Consider the following 15,464-nt stretch of genomic DNA (forward strand, 5'->3'; position numbering starts at 1 on the left):
GAGTTTGGTAAGAAAAGCACTTACTCAGTTAACAACTTTGGGAATGATCAGTTAGTTCAAAGGGGTATTAAATGCCCAGTTTGGGGGGAAATGTCAGGTGCAAGAAAAAGGAAAAGTGGAGGAAACAGTTTCTGATAATACAATCCTTTCTTCATGAACTGCATTTGACAGAAATTAACCTTTAAAAAAAGTCCCCCCTACCGTTTTTATTTAGTTTAACTATTCCATGTACAATATAGTTTAAATTAATTTCCACTTCATATCATGTCAGAAAACTGTCGTATCCTTTGATCACATCAAGTGTTTGACACATTCGACTCCAGTACACCTGCACCTAAAGGCAGAATACTTCATTCGAGGAAATATGTGAATTGAATTCCTGTTCAAAATCTCAGCAAAGGTTAATAAACTATTTTAAAAATGCTTTTCATGACAAAATCAAGAAGAGCGATCCAAAGAAAAGGGTTTTTATATGTTATTTTTAAATTGAAGTATAATTGACAGTGTTATATTAGTTCTGTGTTATGTATATTGCAGTGTATTCAGTATATGTAGTATAATATATTCAGTGTATTAAAATACAGTGACTCAACATGTATATACCTTATGAAGTAATCACCAAGATAAATCTACCTACCATCTCTCACTGTACAAAGTTATTTAATATTATTGACTGAATTCCCTATGCTGGACATTGTACCCCTCATGTCTTAACTTATTTTATAACTGAAAGCTTGTACCTTTTACTTCCCTTCCCCTATTTTGCCCATTCCCTTCCACCCCATACAGTAGATTGTTGTGTAATGAGCATGGGTTGATGAATTATTGAATGTGTTAAATGGCAGTGTTTATTTAAGGACACTGTACCGCTTTATGTACGGAAAACTAGTTAGAAGGTATAAGCATTTCCTCACGTCAGGCTACAGTCTTACAGGCAAAGGCATTTAAAAACTAGTGCTTAGTGTGGATAGCACATCAACGCAACTAGGTTCAGAAAGTACTTTGGCAACGCTTAGTCTGAGCACGAATAAGGGCTTTGGAAAAATAAGGCGGTAAGAAGGCTTGTCATTTTAGGATCAAATTTTAATAGATGTTGAAAGTTCAAACTCTTAGACTTTAAACAAAACTGAAATTTATTGGCTCAAAATGATTCTATGGAAACAACTAGTCTGAAACAAAACCTTGGCATTGAAATTTTGAGCAAGTGTACAAAAGTTCCAAGTAGGACAGGACACGGAAGGCCTGGGCTCTGCAATTTACAACAGCATGCATTTTCTCCTCTTCTTGTCATAGAGGGTGGGCAAGGTTGTTTGAAAACAAAGTATTTTCTTCAGGAATGGAATGTGAAATGAAGCTATTACATTAATATTGTTAATTATATACATCTCTTTCCTTAGTTTTTGAGTATTTGATCTGTCAGGGGTCGATAAGAGTTGTAATTTGTCACTACTGTTGATTTTTGTTTTCTGTCTCATAGTTTTTTGTTTTTATATATTTGCATGCTGTTTTATTTGATACAAATTCATAATGACTTTAAATTCAAGATAGAGTAGAGAACATACAATTTACTTTTTTTGCCCTTTCAAAATCACATTGAGGAAGAAATAGAAAAATAAATTCAGGGAAACAAAAGAACCTGATAGGTATGCTACTTGCAAACCAAAGTATGATAAATTTCTGGTTGAATAAAGCACTTGGGAATCAATTCATGGCAAAACCCTAGAGAGCTTAGTGGCCTTGTTCAGAAAGTTGGAAGGACCATCCAAAAATTATATTCTGTATTATCCCCAGTGTCAAAAGCAGGCATGTCCTAGGAGAAGGAGCAAGCCTTGGGCACAGCCAGATAATTAAAGATATGAAAAGCTAAGTCATTTACCTATTAGTATAGATGTCTTCTAGTGTGGGTTTCCTCCTGAGAGAATGCCAGAAATTCAACTTTCTGATTTGCAAAGTCGTCCATAGGAAATTCCAAAGTAGGTCCTGTGGGGAAAAAGGAACAGTGCTTTAGGTAGCTTGTGGCTATCCTGAGGGATGGCGGACCTCCAGTACCTGGAAGATGGGATACTTGCCCACCGTTAAAAAAAAGCCCGGCTGGTTGCATGGCTCCTTTGTCTTCCTTGGACTCATTCTTCTAGACTCTAGACCTCTAAATGTGGTCATAATTTAGGTTCATTGCAAGCGAAGATTCTCACTTGAGCTGGGTAAATATAACCTAGCTATCAGAATGTAACTGATTTAGATCTTCATCTACAGATTTGAATGGACAACCTAGAAGAATCATGCTTTTGAGGAAAATCAGCAGCCTGAAAGAGAGGCACCAAATCCAACTGACTGAATAATGAGACAGCAGAGGAGACAGTTTAATATAGAATACAGAATTAACTTTAAATCTTCAGAGACATTTGGTAAGATACTGTATCCACTAAAAGAGAAAAGATTGCTGCGAAAAAGTTTATTTTGATATTAAAATATGACCTTTTAGATAAAATTCAGTAGATAGAGTGAAAATCAAAGTAGTTAGCTTAGAAGAAAGAGTTGAGGGGTTCTGAGAATGTAGTACAAAGAATATATGAGAGGAAAATTAAGGTAACATGGAGGCTAGTTCTAGGAGTCCTTGCATCCTACAGTAGAAATTCTAATATGAATGAACAGAGAAAATGGAAGAAAGTATAGAAACAACAGAAGAAAATTCCTTGAGTTCAAGAAAAACTCGAGCCTTCCCCCCCCCCCCCAAGTAATCTTTATGCCCAACATGGGGCTTGACCTCACAACCCTGAGATCAAGACTTGCATGCTCTTATGACTGAGCCAGCCAGACGCACCTTAGAAGGGTTCAAGTCTTTTGATTGGAAGGGCCTGTTGGGTTCTGGATACAAGACACCAGAGCTTGTTAGAGAGGTAGCAGTGAAAATACAGGACTTGATGAATTTACGAGTGGCTAGCGTAGAGACAAATTTAAAGGTTGAGTTGGTAAGAGAAGTGAAATAGAATTCCACACATGAAAATTAAGTATCCAGGGACATGTGGGTGGCTCAGTTGGTTAAGTGTCCATCTCTTGATTTTAGCTCAGGTCATGATCTTAGAGCTCAGTTCGAAAGATGGAGCCCTTTGTCTGGCTCTGAACTGACAGGAGCCGGCTTGGGATTCTTTGTCCCTCTGCCCCTCCCCCACTCACATGAACGAACTCTGTCAAAATCAATAAATATTAAAAAAAAAAAAAAAAGAAAATTAGGTATCTGAAGAAATGGCCAACATCAAACAACATGGGGGAAAAATTGGAAAGAAATGTAACTTAAGAGAGAAGATTGAAATGTAAATTTTCAGCAGTTCCACTTTCACTCTAAGAAAAATTCTGTTAGGGGTACCTGGCTGGCTCAGTTGATAGAGCATGTGACTTTTGAACTCAGGGTCAGGAGTTCGAGCCCCACGTTGTGGGTAGAGTTTACTTAAATAATAATAATAATAATAATAATTCTTTTAGAGACAGATCAGGTTTTTGCCTTTCCTGCAGCTTGAGCAATTTCATCTCCAATATGTAAGTACAACTGGTTCTCTGAGTTTGACTTAGGGAGAGGGACTAGAGTTGAGTCATAAAATTAAAAGGCAGTGAGTTTCTGGGAGGCCGAAAGCAGAAAAGTAATTACCGTATGCGTATTAGCTGCAAAAAGCGAAGTTACATGTAAGCACCCTTTTAACTTGCCCACGACGGAGATCATCAAAGTGTCTAGGCATCAAGAGATCCACAAGGGAAATGTCCTATATTCATTATCACTAATTTAAGATCGATAAATGCCCTTGCTATACCTATTAACTTGGTATGGTATTTTTATTGTTTTATTTTAAGGAATGAAAGAAAGTTTTTGTGAATTTCCTGAGTTTCTCTCAACCCATGATTTCCCTTAAAACTGTATGTTTTTCTATTGTGAATTCTTCCACACCATGTTTAGGATCATGACTTCTGCAACTGGGAAGGGAATATTTTACTGAGCTTGAGGTAGAGTGGGGTCCCAGAAGTATTTTGAGGACATTTGATAATCAGACAAAATGTTAGTATGTCTCCAAGTTGTTAGTCTTGGTTCTGTGAACTATTCTGGTTTGAATTCTCCAAATTCAAGTGATCTCTAGGCTTGGTTCTTGCAGCAAAGGTAGGAACAATTTCAGTTACATTATTTGTGCCTGTTCCCTACTCTTAGACTCTATCACAGTCCTGAGAACTCTTCTGAGTAGGTTCTGTTCTAAGAACGTTGGTTTCATTTTGGTTGTCAGAATTACTTCTAACCACATAGGGGTTACACAGTTGAAGGACAGTCATCTCTGCTTAGAAGTAAAAACACGTTTTTTCCTCATTGGAGTTTTTGTAATGACAAAATAGAAGGAAAATGAAGCAGTCAAAACTGTTTAAACAATTACTGCTTACCTAAGTCAAAATAAGGTGAGTGGATTACCCTCCATTTGGGCCAGAGTATCTGTTAGAAAATAAATGGAGGGGCGCCTGGGTGGTTCAGTCGGTTGATCGTCCGGCTCTTGACTTCAGCTCGGGTTTGTGGGTTCGAGAACCACATCAGGCTCCCTTCTGACAGCGTGTGGAGCTTGCCTGAGATTCTCTCTTCCTCCCTCTGCCCCTCCCCAGCTCTTTTGGTGGGGGGAGGGTGCGTGCTCACTCTCTCTCTCTCTCAACATAAGTAAAGAGAAGCGGATATGATATAAAATGATGGGAATAAATAACGCATAAGTCTGTTGTGGTAGCTAGGGTTAGTATTTTAGAGCACCTTTCATATGGGGGAAGTGCGAAGCTTTCTGAGCAAGGGAGTGCCCTGATACAAAGCAGGGCTTTCATCCCCTGGGGGGGGGGGGGTCGGGAAATAGGAAGCTGAGAGTGAGTGGTGACAGTGGGAATAAAAAGACAGGCACAGATTCCTGAGAGGTTGTGGAGAAGAAATGAAGGTCTGACAACCTGACTGAATTTAAGCAGGGAGGAAGGAAAAGGCCATAGCGGTCATGTCAGAAGAAAGCAGGGTCCTATCCTGGTGAAAATAGTCCGCAGAGGGTCTGGTGGGAGTGTTAGGTGCTGCCCTTAGTATGTGGACTTGAGGACTCACCTCTGTGTAAATGGTAGTTGAGACGGTGGCATAAAAGTGGAAGGCAGAGGGCTGGGCAAGGCTGCGGTGAGGAGCCAGAAGGCAGAGTAGCCAGTGGCCGGGAAGGTGGAAAGAACACTGAGGAAGGAGAGAGCTTCAGAACCTGGGGGATTGATTATCTGTCAGACTCTGAGAGAAAAGCCCAGGAGGATGAATACCCAGCACAGGAGTTCGTGTGCAGCTTGAGAATCCTTAGAGCTGATAGGGTTGGGTTTATGTAGGGAAATTGGTAGGAGGGCCCTTAATACCTTAACAAATGCTATTTATTGCCCTCTTAATTGGATTCATTTCGAGTAGTAGTATAGCATTATGTTTAGAAGATTAATTTACACTTTATCATTTTGTAATTACATTATTAAATTGGGAAGAAGAGAAAGCATTATGGCCGGGGTGATTTTAATGGGGAGAGAGCAGTTGACAACTTTTTCAAAGCATGTACAAGTTTCCATTTTTCAGAGTTGAAGATTGTTTTGTTGTTTTCAAGAAATTTGTTTTTAATGTTTGCTTATTTTTGAGAGAGAGACTGAGCAGGGGAGGAGTAGAGAGAGAGGGGGACACGGAATCTGAAGCAGGCTCCGGGCTCTGAGCTGTCAGCACAGAGCCGGACACAGGGCCCGAACCCACGAACTGTGAGATGGTGACCTGAGCCGAAGTCGGATGCTTGACCAACTGAGCCACCTAGGCGCCCCTGTTGTTCTTTTTAATTTGAAGCATTTTGAATAAATAACATGAAACATGTCCTTCCTTGAAAATGAATAGAAAGGTTCTCAGAGTTGATATGTTGAAAATTAATTTATTACATTAATGTTATTTGAGTTTCTCATGGGTATATAAATAAGAAATATTTATATGTAAGTTTAGCGTCTGAAAATAAGATCTATATAAGTAAATAGTTATTTATGGCAAACAGGTAAAATCAGAGAAAAATGGTAAAAGTGCCGTAGAAATTCAGAGGAGGGAAAGATTATTTTCAGCTTTTTCTTTAAAAAAAAACAAAAACTTTTTTAATGTTTATTTTCAAGAGGCAGAGAAAGACTGAGTGTGAGTGAGGGAGGGGCAGAGAGAGGGGGAGACCCAGAATCCATGGCCGGCTCCAGGCTCTGAGCTGTCAGCGTGGAGCCAGACGCAGGGCTCGAACCCACCAACCATGCGATCATGACCTGAGCTGAAGTCGGACGCTTAACCCACCCAGGTGCCCCTCAGCTTTTTCTTTTTTTGTGAGGGAAAGGATTTGGGGGAAAGGTGTTCTAGGTAGAAGAAACCTTGAGCTCAGTGTAGAGTTGGGGTCTTATGAGGACACTGGACATTTTTGTTTGGCTGAAGTGTGTGTGTGTGTGTGTGTGTGTGTGTGTGTGTGTGCATGCATGCGAGGTACTTGAAGGGAAGGTAGGGGACAGAATGAGGGAAAGATTGTTTAGGTATGGAATTTAGAAGATGGCAAGAGTGTGAACTTTATTTGGAAGCAGCAGGGAGCCATTAAACATTTTTGAACCAAGGAATGATGTCATCTAGCTGATGCTTTAGAAAAATGACTCTTGGAGCATCTGGCTGGCTCCGTTGGAAGAGCATGCGACTCTTGATCTTGGGGTCATGAGTTTGAGCCCCACGTTGGGTGTAGAGATTACTAAAATAAATACACTTAAATAAAAAAAAGAAAAAGGGCTCTTGTTTCTGTTATTTGAAATTTTAGTAAGAAGCTTTCACCACTTACATCATCAGTGAAAAATGATAAAGGTAAAAGAAAGATGTCTAATAGTACCATTTAGGTTGATTAGAAAGGGAAAGTAGAGAGATAAGGAAATCACTGGGGGAGGAGGTTTCTGTAATACTTAGAACATGAGTAGACCACAATCCCTGATTAGTGATTAGTGCTAGATAGCGTATTCTTTAATTGGTTAAGTTTTTTATTGTTGTAGGTTTGGGCTTAAGTAGAAAAGGGAACATTAAGGTTACTGGGATGTCTTGCAAAAACCCCAGGCAGACAAGGTCCTGTAGCTGTGCTTCGGAAAAGTCTAGAACCAGGAGCTAAAAAGCTTTTGGTAAACTTCCCCTCCCTGGTCCTTCTACTTTGTTTCTCAGGGCATTCACTGGATTCCGTTTATTTTTTATTTGTAAATGTGATCTCACTAGTCTAAGCAGTAGTTGGAAATGGCCTTTCTCAAGCCCCTGTGTTACAGCAAGGGTGGGTGATGGTAGTGGGGAGAAGACTGATTGACCCTTGCTCATGGTTTCAGATTCTCAGGGATAGGACTTTGATTTTATGGTGCTCAAAGATGAACTTATTTTTACCATTTTGTAGCTAGTGCCAGTCAACTCTGGCCAGGAGAGTATAAATACACTGTGGAAATTTACTTACCTAGATTGGACGGTCAGTTAAGAGAGGTCAATGTAGGGGGCGCCTGGGTGGCTCAGTTGGTTAAGCCACCGAGTCCTGATTTCTGCTCAGGTCATTATCTCGAGGTTCGTGAGATCAAGCCCCGAGTGGGGCTCTGCGCTAATAGCGTGGAGCTGCTTGGGATTCTTTCTCTCCCTCTTTCTCTTTCCCTCCCTCCACTCATGCTGTCTCTCTCTCTGTGTCTCGCAAAATCAATAAATAAACTTAAAAAAAAGAGAGAGAGAGGTCAATGTAAGTTAGGCAGAATTCCCAAAGGCTGTTTATTACTACAGTTACGCATTTTGGATTTTTACGGTGGTTTAATGTACTGGTTGAAAGATAGACTACATTAAATATAGAGAAGCAGTATGAAAATCGTGCAGAAATTTCCCCCCAGTAAGCTGTAGAGTGTGTTTTGGTTGAACTTTAATAAACCTCTTTACCCTTGTGGGAATATGGGGTGTATATATGGACTGAGAGGAGACGAGAGTGTTGGGGTACTGGAAATGTTCCAGATCTTGGTCTGGGTTGTGTAGTGATTATACAGGTTTAAGCATGTGTAAGAATTCATCAGGATTTATATACTCGATGTATGTAAGGAGTATCTCAGTTAAAAAAACCAGGCGCAGCTGACTTGTTCATCTGCCTTGCCTTGTCACTGGACAAGCAGTTAAGTTAGTTCCCTTTTGTTTTAGAGAGAGACATTTTTGATAGATGTTCATCTCTCACATAATTTTGAGTGCTTCAGAAATAAATCACAGTGAAAATTTTAATACATGATACAAAAAAAGTCATGCTTGGTTTCCTTTTTTTCTGCTTTAGGAGCTGTGACTGATGAGAATCAAAGGCCATGGATGAAGATGGACTTGAATTACAACCACAAGAGCCAAACTCGTTTTTTGATGCAACAGGTATAACTCGGGTTGTTCCGCTTCCAACTACCACGTTCAGAGTTGGCTATCAAGTGGACGGATTGCTAGACTCTTACGTTGATATTCACACTTACGTATCTTTTTGTCCTGTATCTTTTTGGCCTCCATTGGTTAAGGGGAACACATTCTTATTCCCCTCATTAAAAACCTGGCTCCCTCATAACCAACACTCCTATTCTTGTCTTTGACAGCAGCGGTCTCAAAACGTCAGTGTCCTCTTCAGTTAATCTCTTGCCCATTTCCAGCACTGAGTCCTATTATTTCTCCCTTGCTTACATCTCTTCCTTCTACTTTCTGCCACATGGACGGGCTCCGTCATCTCATTCTTAGTTTGCGGTAACTTTTATTTTCCTTACCCTTAGTCTCTTTTGTCTAGCCCACCAGTTAAAACACTCATCATAAGATAACATGTGGATTGTGTCATTTCTCCATTTTCCGTTCATGACCCAGCAGGTAATGTATAAACCTCAGGCCCTGCGCATTGTGACCCTTTCCTACTTTTACAACCCTGTCTCTCAAAAGGGGACAAAAGGAGCCCTTTGCTTCAGGAAGACAGTCTTACCTCACGCTCCAAACTGTAAGGAATAATAAATTCATGAAGTTCTAATACTATAAAAAAATGTATTCACAGTTTCAGATTACCCATGATTCCAACTGTATAACATTGTAAAGTGATTTTGCTAGGTTTTATAATGTAAAATGGTTTTATATCACACTAGCTAGCTACCCTTATAAATAAAACGTTGACTGGTTTTCCATTGGACTTGAAATGATCCTATTGCAGTATGTTAAAGAAATAGTGATTAACTTTATCAGGAAATTAAATATTAATGATTTTAAATCTTTAACTTTTCTTAAGTCTCTAAATCCAGCAGGGGTATATGTATTTCTCTGAACAACCTGGAATAGTCTTTTAGTTCACATTTGGTAACTTCACTTTGATAATGATCAGTGCAGAGGTATAATTCTTCATTAGAACATGAAGTATAATTACTGTGCTTTAAAGAGAGACTAGGCTCTTTGGAGAAAAATGTACACTCTCTACTGGCTTAATCTTGCCACAGACAAGCCTGGGTCATGGGCTAAGTGGTGGATTGAAGGGCTGTTCCATTTTAGCCCTGGTTGGTAACACTTAGGGTGTTTGTTTACCTTTGAGCAAGTCACTTAATCAGTCAGGGCCTCCGTTTTCATGTCCTAATAATAATGAAACCTCTCATTACAGTTTTTCAGAACACTTCCCATATATTCCCATTTGATCATCACAACAGTCCTGTGAGGTATGCATGCCAGATACTACTGTCCTCATTTTATTGATGAGGAAACCAAAAGTCAGAGGTTAAATGACTTGCCCAAGGCCACAAAACAAATCAGTGTCCAAACTCTGTTCTCTGATTTAGATTTTGTAACCAGTCTTCTTGCCACTAAATGCTTTCATCCTCATGTCTGCAAAATGGAGGTTACAGTGATCTGCTGCTGGTGCTAATATTGAAAATATGGGAAACAAATGAGTATGGAACATTTTGTAGAAGTGCTATAGAAATTAAAGCAGACATATTTGTTTTATTATTTTTAGATGTGATTAAAATGGATATTAACTGGCTTTAAGATTTCTTACATTTTTAATGGTACTTTTGGCCCTGGCCGGTCATTTGTGTTGGTTGAACAAAGCCATGTGTCTTTGAGGGCCTGGCCAGTGACACACAGCCATTGAGTTAGACAGCTGCTTGGACTCAGCCTGGTCTGAGTCCCATCCAGAAGCACTAGTCGACAGAATGGTGTTTTAGGTAAGACTTTGATAAAACTTTGCTTTTCCCTACACTAGGATCCAAGATACTGGATTTGTTTTCTTTTATCTTATGTTAGTTTCTGGCAAGGATATCTGTTTTCGATTCCCATTTGTGGCATTCATTCAGAGTAATATTTCTTGAGCACCATAATCTGTGCAAACGGTGTGATCTTGGTGAAGTCATTTAACCTCACTGGGCTTCAATTGATTCAACCTTCTACCTTCATTCCTTAACTGCAGAGTAAGGTTTCTTATATTCTGAGGAGCTGCCTGGGGAGTTAGGGTATGGGGCGGGGGGGACAGGAGGAGGCTGGATAGAGCTGGAATACCCTGGTGAAGTGGGGGCAGGCACCGCTCCAGTTGACCTTGGCCTCCATCACTCCAGAGCACCTGCGCTTGTGTGCATTTCATCTGTCCACAGAGATTCCTTAACCAGTTGTCTTTTCTTAACTGTGGCCTTCTGGCCGTCTTTTTCATTTATGCCCCAATCCTTTTATATCCTAGATTCAGAGGATAATTTCTAAATTTCCATAGTCATAAATAGAGGTTATTGGTGAGATATTATTCCAGAACAGAGGGGGAGAAAGGGCAAAAAATGGATTAAAAAATACTTGTGAGAGATGGAAAGAAGAAAAAATATTGAGGAGAAAGAGAGCAAGAAGGAAAAAGAAATGAAAAACTCATATAATCAAGGGAAATGGTGTATTTGCCACCAGAAGTTACATCACTTACTTTTATAATCTTCCCTTAAGTACCTGTGTATATGAGCTTAACTTTAGTGAGCCTAGAATTTGACTTTCATGAATTTTTTTGTGTGTGACTGGCTCGTTGCTTAGTTTTTCTGTATTTCTTTATCTTAACTTGATTTAGGATGAGAATAAAAGTTCATGTATTAAAAATTTCTGTTCTGATATGATTCAAAAATAGATTCCCTCTTCTTTAATCTACATTAATGTTTGAGAAAACTGTGGAACTAGTCTGTTTTACTGCTAGAAATCGAATAACATTTACATTATTTGAGGTAGACTTGCACACCTACCTGAAATTTGTGGTTTTAATTTTTTTTTTTTTTTTTAAGGAGCTGATGCTACACACATGGATGGTGATCAAATTGTTGTGGAAGTACAAGAGACTGTTTTTGTTTCAGATGTTGTGGATTCAGACATAACTGTGCATAACTTTGTTCCTGATGACCCAGACTCTGTTGTTATCCAAGATGTTATCGAGGATGTTGTTATAGAAGATGTCCACTGCCCCGATATCATGGAAGAAGCAGATGTATCTGAAACGGTCATCATTCCAGAGCAAGTGCTGGACTCAGATGTAACCGAAGAAGTTTCTTTAGCACATTGCACGGTCCCAGATGATGTTTTGGCTTCCGACATTACTTCAGCCTCAATGTCTATGCCAGAACATGTCTTGACGAGTGAATCCATACATGTGTCTGATGTTGGACATGTTGAACATGTCGTTCATGACAGTGTAGTAGAAGCAGAAATTGTCACCGATCCTCTGACAACAGATGTCGTTTCCGAAGAAGTACTGGTAGCAGATTGTGGCTCTGAAGCAGTCATAGATGCCAATGGGATCCCTGTGGACCAGCAAGATGATGACAAAAGCAACTGTGAGGACTACCTTATGATTTCCTGTAAGTCTTGGGGTACAGTGATTGTCAAAGGTATTTTGAAGGCTGTCTTTCCTCATTTACATCAGGGGTGAAATTCTCTTGACTTCTAGAAAATCGAAGTAAATCTCATAGACCTAACTACATTGTTGTTTCAGTTTAGATCCTGTAACATAACTCAAAATGAAGAGAAGTGAAATAGTGCAGAGTAAAGAGTCGTTTCTCTGTAAGGACACAATAGAAAGATGAGATTCCTTCAGTCTAGAAAGACAAGGACGGAAAGGAGTAGAACTGAACTTTCTGAAATCATGAAGGATGGGATTAGGCTGTTAGAAGCCTTTATTAGGATTAGGAATCCTCTTGAAACTTTTTAAAAGGAGTTCAACTTGGAAAAACATGCGTAACCAAACTCCTTACATTCTTGTATGTGGATGTAGAGTGCTACTTATGTACTTACTCTATGTACATGTAGAATGCTATTTATATAACAGATAGCATGGAAAAGAGCTCTGGTGTAGTATCGAAACATTAAATGATTCCAAAACATGATTTCAAGTATGATGGACTCATGGTAGGTTATTGAAGAAAAGTCAGGTATTTTAGAACACAGTTGTACATTTGTAACCTAACGTCGGGAAGGATAGCTATGTCTTACAACATATTTCTTGGTACCATTTTCAGAGAGAAAATCCTCAGTTGGACAGACCACAGTTCTGACCCCGTATGGGGATACTCATGCCTTTAGGAACTAAGGTTCAAACAAAAAAAGACTCACAGACTATTTGCTTATATAAATTGACAAGACTATTTGCTTTGCTTGAATACCTGTTATAATACAGGAATTTAATGTAAGCATATATTGGAGTCCACCAGCATTTTAGGACGTACCTTTTAAAAGTTCCAGATTTTGGAAATCCGACTTCTTTTTTTTTTAATTTTTTTTTTTCAACGTTTTTTATTTAGTTTTTGGGACAGAGAGAGACAGAGCATGAACGGGGGAGGGGCAGAGAGAGAGGGAGACACAGAATCGGAAACAGGCTCCAGGCTCCGAGCCATCAGCCCAGAGCCCGACGCGGGGCTCGAACTCACGGACCGTGAGATCGTGACCTGGCTGAAGTCGGACGCTTGACCGACTGCGCCACCCAGGCGCCCCGGAAATCCGACTTCTTTGTGTGAAGAGGAAGAAAATGCCTTCATTCAACACATGTGCACTGGGGCCCCCTACCGTGTGTTAGACGTGGTTGTAAGTGGTGCAGATATGGATAGGTGATAAAGAAACACCGAAAACCGTTGTTCTTAGCTTACAGTTTACTACAGGAGAGAAAGATAGGTTGCACTGTGATGCAGAGGTGTGACTAAGTTGCTGTGGACACGAGAGGGAATGGCTGACCTTTGAACTCGTGGATGAGCTCTAGTTTTACCAGGTGAAGAAGGGCATGAGTGGGAGGGGGACATATCTTTGTGTACTTTCTGGTTAATTTGATAGAACAAATTTCTAGAAATAGAATTGCGAGATCAAAGGGTATACACATTTATAAGTCTGGTGACAGTATCTCAATATTTTGCCTAATAATAACTCCCCCACCAAGTTTATGAGAATGTCCATTTCCTTAAACAAATGACCAGCACAGGGTATTATTTTCTGTTTTAGTTTTTGCCAGTCTGACAGGGAAAAATACGGTGGCCTGTTTGAAGTTTGAATTTATTTCAGCAAGATAATTTTGGTAGTTATACAGAATAAGAATATGGTGAGGGAGAGACTGGCGGTAGAGAGTAGTTGAAATGGTTCGTTTATGAGATAAGAAGATCCTAAGTATCTTCGTAGGAATGGGGACAGAAAGAGGGAACTGGATTCAAGAGAGTTTAGGAAGTAAATGAAATGAGAGAAGTTTGGTGACGGAATAGGGGTGGGGATCTGAGGGAGGAAGGGAATTCATGGACGACCCTAAGGTTTCTACCTTGGGGAATTGGGTGCCTGGTCATACTATTACCTGAAAGCAGGAGGAGATTTGGTGGGAAGATCATGATTTAGGACCTGTTAGAAGTTTGAGTTGCTTGCTGGGGACGATCTGGTGGATGTTTCTCCTAGGCAGTTGATGATATGAACTTGGTGCTTTTGAGAGAGTTTGTGGCTACAGGAAGATATTTGGGACAACGGCATATAGATATATGTGGAAATGGGTGGTGGTTCCTCGCAGAGTGCTTTTTTTTTTTTTTTTTTTAACGTTTATTTTGAGAGAGAGTGCGTGTGCACATGTGCAGGGGAGGGGCAGAGATAGAGGAGAGAGAGAATTCCAAGCAGGCCCTGCACTGTCAGCGCACAGCCCGATGTGGGGCTCGATCCCACAAACTGCGAGATCATGACCAGAACCAAAATCAAGAGTCAGACATCCAACTGACTCAGCCACCCAGGCGCCCTCCTCAGAGAGTGCTTGTAGAATAAGAGTGTCGAATATGGATCCTTTGGGTATTTAAGAAGTAGATAGAGAAGAGGCCATGAAAATCCGGAGGTTTGGGGAAGAGAAGGAGGAGGAAAATCTTTAGAGAGTGTTTTTAACACTGTTAAAGATGAAAAGAATTCCTGGAAGTGTCAGTCGCTGAGAAGAGAGAGAAGAGAGGAGCTGTTTCATTGAGAAGTTAGGAGATTCATTGGTATCTTAATTACAGTAGTTTCAATAAAGCATGGGCCAGTGGTGTGGAGATGGAAGAGATGAGCTGTAATGGATTGAGAAGTTGGTGGAAGTGAAGTAGGTGAAGCAGTTTCTATAAATGGCCATTTTGGTTGGTGAATGGACAAAAGAGCCAGGAGTACAGCTTTTGATGTTTGGCTGGATGGTGAAAGTGTGTTGAGCATATATTTATAGGCTTACAGGTGCAGGACACAAACCGTTGGACAGAGAGACTCAAGATAAGGGAAGGGCTACCAGATGGAGCAGTTCCAGAGAAGGGGAAGGGAATGAGGTCCAGGGCAGCAGTGGAGGGCTGTTCGGTGAGGCCCCAGAAGCTTTAGAATGTTGGGAGCAGAGCACCTGACTGGCTCAGTTGGTGGAGCTTGCTACTCTTGATCTTTGGGTTGTGAGTTCAAGCCCCACGTTGGGTGTAGAGATTACTTAAAAATAAAACCTTTAAATACATAGCATGTTTAAAAAAAACGAATGTTGGGAGCTATTTTCTTTGTGTAGCAAATTTACCTGCTGATACGAAGGACCTGCAGAGGTTGGGTGGAAAGCTGAAGAAGAGAGACGAAGGGTTGAAAAATCTTAGTCTTACAGGGAGGGACCAGGGCGGGAAGCTTAAGAACTCAAAGGATAGATTGCCTCGCTGCCTTGAGTGGCCCGCTGAGGTTGGAAGTCTGAAGTTTGTATGTAAGATGCAGCATTTAGGATGAAAATGCCATTTTTTAAGTATCACTGCCAGATTTTCTTCTGCAAGACCAGGCAACCCAGAGGCAAGGCTGGAGAAAGTAAGGAGTTGGGTTCATTGTGCTTGATGAGGGGAAGAGGACCAGATGAAAGATTCAGGAGAAAAGCCCTCCTGGTTTTCTCCTTGACTTCTCTTTGCACTTAAACTCGTTTTCTCAGGAGTGAAATGCATAGCGTTGGTATGACCTT

The 15,464-nt window shown here is 40.4% G+C and overlaps 1 protein-coding gene across 6 annotated transcripts in view; it reads left to right on the top strand.

Moving 5' to 3' along the window:
• Positions 1–15,464, top strand: part of ZFX (zinc finger protein X-linked) — a 55,765-nt gene that overhangs the window by 15,435 nt on the left and 24,866 nt on the right. For 4 of the 6 annotated variants that reach the window (XM_058712557.1, XM_058712561.1, XM_058712555.1 and 1 more), the window contains exons 2-3: positions 8,334–8,422; positions 11,308–11,877. In XM_058712557.1, coding sequence (XP_058568540.1) covers positions 8,362–8,422; positions 11,308–11,877 — 631 coding nt within the window. In that variant the 5' untranslated portion in view covers positions 8,334–8,361. Of the gene's footprint in view, positions 1–2,253; positions 2,406–8,333; positions 8,423–9,665; positions 9,721–11,307; positions 11,878–15,464 lie in introns of those variants that run through there. The other 2 variants (XM_058712556.1, XM_058712559.1) reach the window with 2 other exon arrangements.

This window comes from Neofelis nebulosa, chromosome X, assembly GCF_028018385.1.
Source record: "Neofelis nebulosa isolate mNeoNeb1 chromosome X, mNeoNeb1.pri, whole genome shotgun sequence".
Classification (NCBI taxonomy): Eukaryota; Metazoa; Chordata; class Mammalia; order Carnivora; family Felidae; genus Neofelis; species Neofelis nebulosa.